This window comes from Marmota marmota, unplaced genomic scaffold (genome assembly GCF_001458135.2).
Source record: "Marmota marmota marmota unplaced genomic scaffold, marMar, whole genome shotgun sequence".
NCBI lineage: Eukaryota > Metazoa > Chordata > Mammalia > Rodentia > Sciuridae > Marmota > Marmota marmota.
In genome coordinates, this window is record NW_025999900.1 from 3,340,882 (window position 1) to 3,353,614 (window position 12,733).

Here is a 12,733-nt window from a genome sequence, read left to right on the forward strand (position 1 = left end):
CTAGGCAAGCGCTCTACCGCTGAGCCACAACCCTAGCCCCTCCCATATTGTCTTGACTAACAAATGACATTTATCAGTCTTGGCTTTCACAGGCACTTTGAAGAATTAAACGTACTCTAGGTAAAGAAATACATTAGAAAAGTTCTGCTGAAGGACATCTTCCTTTATTTTCAGATTAACGCATGGAAAACAAACCTGAACGATGCCTTGCCCTGGCCCCTCTGTGAAATTGAAGCGTGGCTTCAGGAGGTCATGGAACTCATGGAGGAGGAGTTACCGACCTCGCAGAATTACTCCGAAGCCATGGCTCAGACAGAAGAGAAAATGACTTTATTCAAGGTTAGAAAAGCAAAAGAAAAATGCAGAAAAATCAGGACTATGTTAGGTTCTTGAGGAAGATTCTGTCCTAGAAGATTGAGCACCGTGTGGAGTGATTCCCTAGGATTTCAGGATTTCAGGGATCCAGAAGATGCTTTTATGTTCATGACCATGTGCTTGTTCAATAAGAATTCAGTATAAGGAGTTCTAAAGCAACTGTAAGGTCTGGGGGGGAGAAGGCTATGGACAGAAGATGACTTATTTAAAATGAGGAAGATTAGGTTGTTACTAAAATGGCATGAAATTTGATGTGTGAGATTAATAATTGCATTTGAGGTCCCGAAGGAATGGAAAACACACCAGACAAGAAAAAAAAAAAATTGATCATGGTTTTACCAAAAAAATGGCAGTCTGCTTCTCTTGCGAAATGTTGCAATTTAAAACTTTTATGTTAAAAATATGTACTCATAAAATCTTGGATAAAATGAGAGGGGCTTTATGACCTTTTTGAAAAAAGACATACCGTGAGTGAGAGGAACACACCCATTGCAGGGTTTGGCAGTAAGTCTAGTTTATGTCATGCTAAATCTCTTTTCAGAGTCTGATGGACAGATCTGACTACCATTCGAGTATTCTCATGGCTTTTGAAAATAAAGACGAAGAGCATTTGCCATTGGTGCCCCTTAACACCCTGGAGGAGATGAAGAGACGGTTCGTAGCACTACCATTGCATAACTGCTGGGACTGTTCACAGGGGAGACATAGCATGATGCCATGGGACCACAGGAATGTAGATATTTAGATAATTTTTACAAGTGTTCTCTTTAAATCTTTTTTTTTAATATTTATTTTTTAGTTGTAGTTGGACACAATACCTTTAATTAATTAATTTATTTTTATGTGGTGCTGAGGATCGAATCCAGGGCCTCACACGTGCTAGGCGAGCGCTCTACCACTGAGCCACAACCCAAGCCCCTCTCTTTAAATCTTGATAACAGTGCCTTCAATTTTTTATAATAGTTACATTCTATCACGCTAACATCCTTTTTATTGAATGGTAGAATACTCCAGTGTAAGCTGTGTGTTTTTGGAGCTTGCCTTCTGCTTCGTAAATACAGGATAATGATAATCTCCCTGTCCATGTCTCATGAGGATATGGATTGAGGGAAGAAGTATAGGAAAGCACTTTATAAACTGTACAACCCTGTTGATATGGAGATTATTTAATGGGTGGTTGTATCCATCATCTTCTCTTTTCTCATTACTCATAAGCAATTTATTAGAACGAGAGGGTGTTAGCCTTGGTAATGAAAGCTGTTTTAATATGTAAACTTTTAAATTGTAGTTGTGTTAAATTATAAAGAAGTTCTCAAATTTAGTAAGATTTTTTTGTAGATCAATCTTTCATTACAGGATTTCTCAATGAAGAATAATCTCTTCAGAAAATGTTCTAGTAGTTGTATGTATGTATTTATTTATTTATAGCTCAAAAAGGTTTATTTCATATTTTGCTATAATATTTGTTTTACATTAAAAAATAAAAATAAAAAATAAAAACTTTAGAATACATGTGAGTTCCATGTGTTCATAAAAGATAAGGTTTGCCCAGCATGGAGGTACATGCCTATGATCCCAGCTCAGGAGGCTGAGGTAGGAGGATTGAGAGTTCAAAGCCAGCCTGTGCAAAAGTGAGGCACTAAGCAACTCAGGGAGACCCTGTCTCTAAATAAAATACGAAATAGGGTTGGGGATGTGGCTCAGTGGTCGAGTGCCCCTGAGTTCAATCCCCAGTACCAATAAATAAATAAATAAATAAATAAATAAATAAATAAATAAATAAAGGTTAAGTCCTCAGTGTTTTTTAAAATGCCAATATGGGCTTCTCACATTTTGTCAATAATATTAAGTTCAAAAATGTGCAATTTTTTTTTTCAGAGTGAACAACACTTTAGGGAACAATTTCACTCTACTTCTAGAATTTCACTACTTTAAATGCTCAGTTCTTGGCTTGCTAGATGAAGTGAAACCAAAATTGGATTTTTGGAACATAAAATTTGGAAAGAAAGAATCTGTGGAATTATTGCTGGAAGACTGGCATGTAAGCTGCTTTATTCTGTCTTGGGCAACTGTTTTCCTTGGATGGGTGCTGAGTTTGCATTTTTCGTTGGCTTAATTTCCCATTAACTGAAGATTTGGGACAAGGTTCTGTTGGTTGCTCATGTTAGCTTTGATATCGCCTAGAGAAAAGAATTGTAGGTAGTCAAATAACAGGCACAGAAAGGGTAAGAAACAGAAAACAGCATCATTTATAAGATTGAGTTAACCAGGACAATTAACCTACCAGGTTTCAGTGTTTTTTTCCACTCAAAACTCCTTCATTCACTGACTTGAAATTTCGTTTTATGTTTTTTCTTTCCCAATTCATGATGCCATTCAACAATTAAATTTTCCTTAGAATATTTTAGTCTTAGCATTTCAAGTTCTAATAGTAGAAAAAAACGATACATTTTCAGTTTTGTCTTGGGATACTTTTCTTGTGGCTTTAGCTCTTCCAGTTTATAGGGGAAACTGTTTCAAGTGATTTAAACATTAGTATGTCCATGAAGCATCATAGAACTGTTACCTCTACAGTTGGTCCTTATCCTTCCTTCTGTTTCCATTTTTGGAAAGGAGGCAGGAAGAGAAGAAAAATCCAAGATTATAAATTTCAATGCAAAAATTGATGAGAAATTTATTTAAAAATGTTAATTGAAACCAAACAAGAAGCCTCATTCTCAATTAGACTAGATTTTTTTTTTAGACTAGATTTTTAATATCGTACCTTTTTAGCCTTCTTCAAATTTTCATTTTTTCTATTTAAGTAGTCATAGTACTTCACTGGCATATAATAAGTATACAATAAATACTCAGTATTTTTCCAAGGCAGAATTTAGTTAATGATCATTTCTCAAATGTTTCTTGTGTGTTGGATGAGAATATATCTGTAACAAAAGCTAATATATCTAATAAAAACTTACTCAACATTAATAAAACATATGAAATAAGAGCAATTGTTGCAATTATGCAGTATTAATAAAGTATTAGAAGTGGGAGACTTTGGAATTACTATAAATAATTAGCTTGCCTTTTCCCATAGGAGGAAAACCATTGTAGAACATATCACCCCAGTTAAGATAAATGTCCTCAGGGGTCATATTGTCATACTTACGGGTCATACTTAGGCCTCCTAGATCTCACCTGTCCTTCTTCATGAACTGCCCTTCATCTTCAATTGCAATATGTAGTATTAAAGTACGATAGAAATCTTAACAACTATGTGTTCTGTCAACATTATCAATTTCTTAGCAAATTTTTAAAAGTGAAAACTGTCAATATGTGTTTTTTCCCCCAGAATTTTATTGAAGAAAAAGAGTTCATAGCTCAACTTGATACTGCTTTTCAAAAATGTGAAGAAATTTATAAAAATTTAGGTAAAGTAGTTCAGTTACTTTTTAATGAAATGATCACCACTTAAATATATCATATTTTATATTTGCTTTCTTTATTCTTTAATGAGTTGGAAATTAGTTTTAAATGCATGATTCTTGCTTTCACTTTTAGTATTGTTGGAGAACAATACTCTCAGTTGATGTGTAGATAGTTTTCTGAAGAGTATTATTAACAAAAATGTTGTTTTCTAAGATTATTTTCTTGTTTTGGTAATATTGTAGCTGGAGAACGTGAAAATATTAATGAACAATATATGGTGATGGAAAGTAATATTTCTATGTACAGAAAAAATATATATAATGTGAAGTCTACTCTAGAAAAAGTTCTGGCCTGTTGGGCTACTTATGAGGAGAACCTTCGCTTACTGAAGGCTGGTTTTGAGGAGACAAAGAAACAAGTTAAAGAGGTATTTGCAGTCTAATGACACCTTCTTTACTTTTTGAGTTTTATTTAGAGACTTTTGTTTTTAATCCAACGATGAGAATCTAGAGAAGAGTAAACATCTCTTCTTTATCTTTTGGAAAATTCTCTAAGGTCTTGGAAAGAGTTTAGTTTATTCCTAATATAATGATCAAAAGGATGCTTTATCCACATTATAGGTTTTATACACATGTGCACACAAATGCACAGCTTTATTAGGGTATAACTTATATACATGGTATGCTTTTAGGAGACATTACTAAGCATTTATGTAAGGAAGAAAATGCTTGCAGTACCAGATGGCTTATAGACACATTTAAACTAAAATGTGGTTTTTAAAGTTATACTTTTTGATTTGGTTGAAAGCTTTACCTCTAAAATTTTTCCAAGTTTCTAGAGGAGAACAATCAAAAGGCTGATGGGGAGAGGTGTGGAAGAAATGTGAATGTAATTTATTACTGCTTTCACTTGCTAATCCTGTAATGATTTCCTTTATGACTATCTGAGGTAGTTTTTCTTTCTTTAATTTGTGCTCCTCTGTTGTAAATGGAACTAGATAGCCATTCAGATGAAACATTTTCCAATTGGAAACCGAAATACTTAATGGGAAATAGGCTATTTGTTTGGAGTTAAAATTTGTGTTAAGTGTATGAGTGCAAAAAAAGAGCACTCTAGGGGTTTGTGAGCCACCACTCCCTGTCACTCACATTGGTACTAGAAGTTTGGATCTTTGACTTCTAACAGTTGCTCTGTTTTTAAAGATCCTCTATTAAAAATGTACATAACTCTGAGAAAAATAGCACTCATGAGCCCAAAATTCCTAAGCTCTGATGAGATGCCCTGGGCTGCTAAAGAGATCTTACAGGACACTTTACATTTTGAGGGAGATTTAACAGCATCTATCTCTTGGACACCATGCTACTTCTAAGTTGTTGGACCTGACAACTTAAAAATGGGAACTATTAAGTAATTCCTTGGCCTAGAGATTCTATGAGAAAAAAATCACTGAAACCTAGAGGGCTTCATGAATTGAATGAGTTTGGTAACCTCTGCTGTAAGCTCATCAGCCACTCAGAAAATTAGAGCAGATGCTTCCTAAAGACCCAGGACCAGGAGGGAAAACAGGTGCCTGTACCTGCCAAATAGCAATTAAACACAAAGGGCTGGAGCAACAGGACTGAGTGAATTCCCTGTGGGGAGAGTCCTGGTCTCTGCAGAGACCTCCAGACTGACTTCTGCTTCACATAAGCCTTGGTAAAGATTTATTATAGATGATAGAAAGACAAGTGTTGTACCATTGGATATGTATGTGGCTTATATGTTATTGTAGGTTCCCTTTGAAACACTTGCCCAGTGGAATGTAGAACACACCACTTTAAACGAAGTGGGAAGTTTCTTAATTGAAGTCAGCAATGATGAAGTTGGATCATCTGTTTCTAAAGAACTGAGAAGGCTGAATAAAAGATGGAGAAAGTTTATTACAAAAACTCCACTTGTAAGTTCTTTCCTTTTTTGGTAAACTTTTTATTGAGATATAATTCACACCACATACAAATCACTCATTTAAAGTGTGTCACTCAGTATTGTTCAGCGTGTTCACAGGGCTGTGCAGCCATAACCATGATCAGTTTCATAAAGAAACCCTGTGCCCATTAGCAGTCACTCCTCACTGCCAGCTAACCCTCCCAGCCTTTGGTACCCATGACACTACTTTTCTTCTATTGTTGTGGACATTTCACATAAATGGAATCATATGGTACGTGGTCTCTTGTGACAAGCTTATTTCTTGGTATGGTGTTTTCAGGGATCATCACTTTATAATGTGATATATCTATATGCACTTAATTTCTTTTTATTGGCAAACACCAGTCTATTATGTGGATGCATCACATTTTATTTAGGCACTCATCAGTTGATGTACATTTGAATTCTTTCTACTTTGTGAACTGTTCGATATAGTGTAGCTGTGAACATTTGCACATGCTTGTGTGGACACCTGTTTTCATTTCTCTTGGGTGTACACCTAAGAGAACTTTATCTTTAACCATTCCTAAGATATTGCTTTCTAGTGGAAATTCATTTACCATTAAAGAATAGTGTAAGCATTATGTTGCCTGTTAGATTTCAAGTTCCTCAAGAACATACTCTGGGCTTTGTTTATATTTGGTTACAGTGTCTCATAAAAGCAAAGTTACAATAAATGATTTTAATTTAAATTATTCTTTCTCTTATTTTTATATGACATGTGGGTGGTTTTCTTTTTTCCTTTTTTTCCCCTGAGGAATTCTCATTTTATAACATTGTTGCTGATTGATAAATCCTAAAGATATATTTGACTATATTATCCCCACCTATTGTTTACAGCATATGTCGGCATACAAATAAAAATATGTGCACTAAATTTCACAAAATTACGGGCTGTGGTTGTAGCTCAGTAGTAGAGCTTTTGCCTAGCATGTGTGAGGTACTGGAGTCAATCCTCAGCACCACATAAAAATAAATAAAATAAATGTATAAAAAATACAATAGCATTAAAATTTTTTCACAAAATTAATCTTTTATAGGAAATGAAATTGCCACTTTCAAAAAAACAGGATCAGCCCACTCTTGACAATTCTAGAAATATTGTATTACCTAAAGAAGAAGAAAAATCAACTGTTGATTTTTCAAAGAATATGTCAGTAGGACTTCCTGAAAATTATAATCGGAATATAAAGGTAACAGGATTATATACTTTGTATATTTCATTTTGCAGATAGGAATAGTTTAACTTTGCTGTTTTTCTTTTAATGACACCATATTGTTGAAACAGTGGTAAATGTATGGATTACTAGATAGTAGTTACCATGTGATCATTTTCTAGAAAATCAGGGAGGTTGTTTTCGTCATGAAGCAGTTGCTAGCATACGAGGAATGCAGGTCTCTTAATCCTCGTGCATTTCCACAGTCATGCAGAAGCACACAGGGCTTCTTTTTTTTTTTTATTTTTTAGAAGTATTTTTTAGATGTAGATGGACACAGTACCTCTATTTATTTATTTAATTTTATTCGGTGCTTAGGATTAAAACTAGTGCCTCCCATATGCTAGGCAAGCGCTCTACCGCTGAGCTACAACCCCAGCCCCACATGTGGCTTCTGAGTGGTGTAAAACTTGAGTTGAAAAATCTCCTTCGATGACTTCTGACTAGTACTCAAAAATGGTTTAACTCCAGGGCATCCTCCAATCGCCTTGTAATCTTGCTTCCTTTCTGTAAAATGAGAGAAAGCATAATGGATCTTGTTTTGTGGATAATCTGGAGGACTGCAGATTATAGGTAAGAATATAGGAAAAGAACAAGTAAATATATTAAAAATCATACACATGGAAGATGAAATACCTGTGGTTTTAGACATGTGCCTCCTGCAAAAGAGCTTTATACGGCTTTACCTAAGAATTTCAGTTGGCTTTGGCCAGTTGCCATGGTGGATGTTTGGGGTTTCCAACCATGAGAATGCTTAATCAGGGACTGGGGGTGTGGTTCAGCGATAGAGCCTTCAGCATGCACACGAGGCCCTGGGCTCAACCCCTAGCTCCACCAAAAAATGTAAATAAATAAATAAATAAGAATGCCAGATCAGGCCTAGCATGTGGAAAGTCCTGAGTTTGATCCTCAGCACTGTAAAAAAATAAAACAAACAAAAAAAGAATGTGTAATGAGAGGAAATCTGAAAAGATCTGATTTTTGTCCAATATGCTTTAAAATACCATAGTCTTCGGAGCATTTAAAATGTAACCTGATTAAAATCAACTTTGCATTGGATTTGTCTTATAAAACTGTAACATATCAACCTATCGCATACTGAGAGAATATAAATAAGAAAAAGATTTGATTGTTAAAAATTTGATTCTTAGTCTCTGGCATTTCACAACTACTGTTAATAATAGCTGTGTTTAATAATTAAATTGTTTATGAGTTTTAGAAATGTGTTTTTGAAGCCTAATTTTCTAAACTTTAACTATCTGTAAAATAGAGATAATACTATTTAATAGGAATGATATTATAATTATAATAATGTAGGTGAAGAAACCTTTAATTTGTAAAATGATATATACTTTCATAAAGTACTATTATCATTGTCTAAACCAGTCCTTATATCATTAAAATACAATCAGATGTTACATAATAAGTGACATATCAGTCACTGACAGACCAAATACACGACACTGGCCATACTCTGAGGCCTAGGCGTGTAGGAGCTATACTAGGTTTGCCTAAGTATGTTCACTCTATGATGTTCACACAATGACAACATCACCCACTGCTGCATTTCCCAGCATGTGTCCCCATTGTTAAGTGACCCATGACTGTTCATTGAATTAGCACTCTTCCAGAAAGGGGTGTAACTCTTAAGTGGAAGGTGGTTTTATAATGCATTTATAATGACATTTTCTCAGTGATAATTTTGAATATTGTAGGCTGTGGAAGAACATGAAAAAGACCATGAGGAATCCACAGAACACCTAAAAGTGGCTGAAGAGGTTGAAAAACTCATTGGACAAGTGGAGGTGTGGGAGGCAGAAACCAAATCCATTTTGGATCTTCCGAAACATCAAGATATTATGGATAGTACCATAGAAAAATCTTTGCAGGTATGAGTGTAAAAGTATTAAGAGGGTGTTTTCATGGTTGGAGATTTATATGGACTTACGTTTTATATGAAATGAAAAGTTTCAAAGTAAATAATAATGAGCTTTCAAAAGTTTTATTTTTCTTTATTGGGTTTTTAACAATGCATGAATTTTAATCCCTGGATCATCTGCTCTGATTTTGCTTGAAATACCTCTGAGCTTTGGTTCTTAGACTAGTTTTTCTAGGTATACAATGAGATGAAAATATTCTTTTGCCCTGGGTGTGGTGGCACACACCTGTAATCTCAGCAGCTCAGGAGGCTGAGGCAGGAGGTTCGTGAGTTCCAAGCCAGCCTCAGCAATTTAGTAAGGCCCTAAGCAACTTATGGAGGCCCTGTCTCAAAAGGGCTGGAGATGTGTATCAGTGGTTGGGTGGCCCTGGGTTCAGTCATTGGTGTGTGTGTGTGTGTGTATGTGTGTGTGTGTGTGTCTGTGTAAATATAATATCGATTACATTATAATACTTATGTATCTGTATTCTTTCGCATCAGAGGACAGTGAGGAGATGAGTGCATTCATTCTTGCATGCAGCTCAGTGCAGTAGGAATGTAAGGCTATATACTCAATTCTCCACTGAAAAAGCCACTTTCCCCTCATGACTTGACGTGGGAAGCGTGACGGATGGTAGAACTCCATTCCATCCTGATTCTAAAGCTTTTGAGTCATTGAAAAGCAATGAAGCAAGAGTATGTTTCAATATTATTTAGTTCTCCTGGAAAAGAAGTTATAATTGAAGTTTATTGAGTTCCAGCTCAGCTATAAAATTCATGAAGCATGTCACAAGTTGGTATAAGATAGGTAGTTCCTGGAGTAAAGGAGCATTTATATTATATTCTAAATCTACATTTATGAAAGGGATATATTTCAACATCTGGTGTTTTATTGTTCGTAAGGGTGATAGCTTTTGTTGCTTTGAAAATACTATATATTAAAAAAAAATAAAAATTAAAAGAACTTATTTCAGCTGGCCATAGTGGCCCATGCCTATAATCGCAGTGACTTGGGAGGCTGAGGCAGGGGGATTTCCAGTTAAAGGACAGCTTCAGCAATTTATTGAGACCCTATCTCAAAATAAAAAATGAAAAGGGCTGACAATGTGGCTCGGTGGTAAAAATCCCCTGGATTCAATCCCCAGTACCAAAAAACAAAACAAAACAAAACAAAAAAACCCCAAAACCAAAAAACTTATTTCCTCTGCCAGTGCTTTTCTAATTTTATTTTTTATTCTTACTTATTTAGTCATCTGAAATTTATTCAAGTGAAAGAAAAGAGGTAGAAATTAAATATTTAAAATACATACTTAAATAAAATATTTAATATTTTAAATAAAATAAATATTCTATGAAATAAAATATTTAAAATAACTTTTATTTCAAAAATTAGTTTTAAAATATTTTCAAAGCGTAACAATGATCCCTCTTAAAAACAGTGAAAATATAATCACACTGAAATATACTTACGTGCATAAAGAATTAAGTAAATATGGGATCAAAATATTTCTTTTTTTCTTTTTTTAAGGGGGGTTACCAGGGATTGAACTCAGGGGCTCGCAACCACTGAGCCCCATCTCCAGCCCTATTTTGTATTTTCTTTAGAGATAGGGTCTCACTAAATTGCTTAGTGCTGCATTTTTGCTGAGGCTGGCTTTGAACTTGTGATCTTCCTGCCTCAGCCTCTCGAGTCGCTGGTATCACAGGCATGTGCCACTGCACCTGGCTGTTTGATCAAAATATATTCTAAAGTGAGAAATGAACTTGCCAAACCATGTGAATAATGGGATTTTATTTTAAACTTTTTTTTTTTTTAATTGTGATGCTGGGGGATTGAAGCCAGGGTTTCATGCATGCTAGGCAAACATTCTACCACTAAGCCACATTCCCAGACCTATTTGTGTTTTTAAAGCAAAGTTGCATTTTTATATTTTATGGTTTTATATTCATAGAAAAATATCCAAAGGATTTAAAAAATAACTCTTTTGTCTTCAACCTGCATCAAACCTAGCAGTTTCTGGGACATAATGAACATAAAAGAAATATCTTAAAAAACAAATATCTGAATGATTAATTAAATGACAGCTAAGGGAGGGGATAGAGAGACAGGAAATTTGCTTTATCCTTCTGTTCTGTTCACTACCTTAAGATCAAGAAGATCAGCATTTACGTAGTTGATATTGTGCAACATAATTTCTATTTTGTCATACCCTACACCATCCTTGAGTTGTAATTTAAAATTCTTAAGTTTTGTTAACTTGGGAGAGCTGAAAGTGGTTTCTGATTATTTTATTTTCTAGTTCTTTATTGACATGTAAGATTTAATTATCTTTCATTATATTTACTAAATTTGTGATTCTGCGGATTAATTGTTCTTTTATACATTTCACAGTTTCCTGATGTGATTGTTAATGGTTAATATGTAACATGCAATGTGAAGCTTTCTTCAATTTGTTTTAATAGCATCTTATTGCCAGAGGCTCAATGTATGAAGAGCTTCTGGCCAGAACTGAAGATACTTTACGAATGGATGTTCAGAATATTTCAAGCCAGGAGTCCCTCCAGCACGTTCTCACAACTGGACTTCAGGCAAAGATTCAAGAAGCGAATGAGAAAGTCCAGGTCTCTCTTAATATTCCCTGATTAGTGAATTTATTCTTTAAAACCAGGTGGTCAGTGGGTAAAGGGCGGGCTGGCCCTGAAATTTGTAAATATCTTGTAAAATATCACTTTTGTACTTTCTTTTCTTTATAATTTAAAGTGTACTGCAAAGTAGAAATATAAAAAATTAGATATTCCTATATCTAGTAGGAAAATGTAAATTGCTAATCAAAGAAAATATTTATTAACTTACAAATTTACCAAGAAGTTGGGCCAAGTGTTCATTTGATTTTTTTTGTTGTTGTTGTTTTGCCTTTACAGATCACTGTGGTAAAATTAATTGCAATGTTGAAGAATTCAACGGATATTTCACAAGAATTGGATGCCAAGCAGAAGGTAAAAGAGTCCCAGATGGAATTGGAATCTTACATTGTGAGAGCTGAACAGTTACTTGGGCAAAGACAGAGCCCCCGTGGACTCATTTCAAAATATAAGGTAGGAATCTTCTCAACCATCATTAGTAGGATATTTATCATTAGATCATTAGCTACCTATCTCATTTGAAGTCAAGATGTTCCCTTGCTTGTAAAAAGTAAAGCTATTTTAATTTTACTATTTTTTTTTTTTTTTTTTGTGGTGCTGGGGATTGAACCCAGGGCCTTGTGCATGCGAGGCAAGTACTATACCAACTGAGCTACATCCCCAGCCTAAAGCTATTGTAATTTTTAAATTTCCCAGTATTACATGTTGTTCCCCTAAGGCTAATAAAAAGAAGCATTCAAATGGAGAATATTTTAATTCAAATTTTATCCAAGAGTCTTTGGATGTACCAGGTGATCTAGTGTAAAGAGCACAGCTGATTCTGATGTTGAGCAAGACTTTAATTTCTGTTTTGTTTTGTTCTTTTAAATTTGTAAAATGGGCATAATAATTTTAGCCCTAGACTCATTGGGAGGCTTTTAATGAAAATAAGACATATAAAGGTATTTTGCACAGTTACAATTCTGTGAATACTAATATTATTAAAAGGCTTCGTTAGAAGTTATTCATGGATACATACTTACATATAAGTTAAAGACCCCATAATGCTGCTTTTTCCAGTTTGATTTTTTTCTCCCAGGTTTTGCAGGTAATGGTGACATCTAAAGATGTAACCAAACCAGAAACTTGCTATTCTTAATGCCGTGGAGGTGTTTGTGGGGGTGCAAGGAAAAACAAGGGCCCTACATTTGGATACACTAAGGAG

General features: G+C 34.7%; 1 protein-coding gene across 6 annotated transcripts in view; it reads left to right on the top strand.

Moving 5' to 3' along the window:
* The window catches only part of Syne2 (spectrin repeat containing nuclear envelope protein 2), a 329,254-nt gene that overhangs the window by 112,720 nt on the left and 203,801 nt on the right, over positions 1–12,733 (top strand). For all 6 annotated transcript variants that reach the window (XM_048798469.1, XM_048798471.1, XM_048798472.1 and 3 more), the window contains exons 12-21: positions 175–339; positions 917–1,029; positions 2,254–2,416; positions 3,710–3,788; positions 4,029–4,213; positions 5,558–5,722; positions 6,792–6,944; positions 8,684–8,857; positions 11,350–11,508; positions 11,809–11,982. In XM_048798469.1, coding sequence (XP_048654426.1) covers positions 175–339; positions 917–1,029; positions 2,254–2,416; positions 3,710–3,788; positions 4,029–4,213; positions 5,558–5,722; positions 6,792–6,944; positions 8,684–8,857; positions 11,350–11,508; positions 11,809–11,982 — 1,530 coding nt within the window. The remainder of the gene's footprint in view (positions 1–174; positions 340–916; positions 1,030–2,253; positions 2,417–3,709; positions 3,789–4,028; positions 4,214–5,557; positions 5,723–6,791; positions 6,945–8,683; positions 8,858–11,349; positions 11,509–11,808; positions 11,983–12,733) is intronic.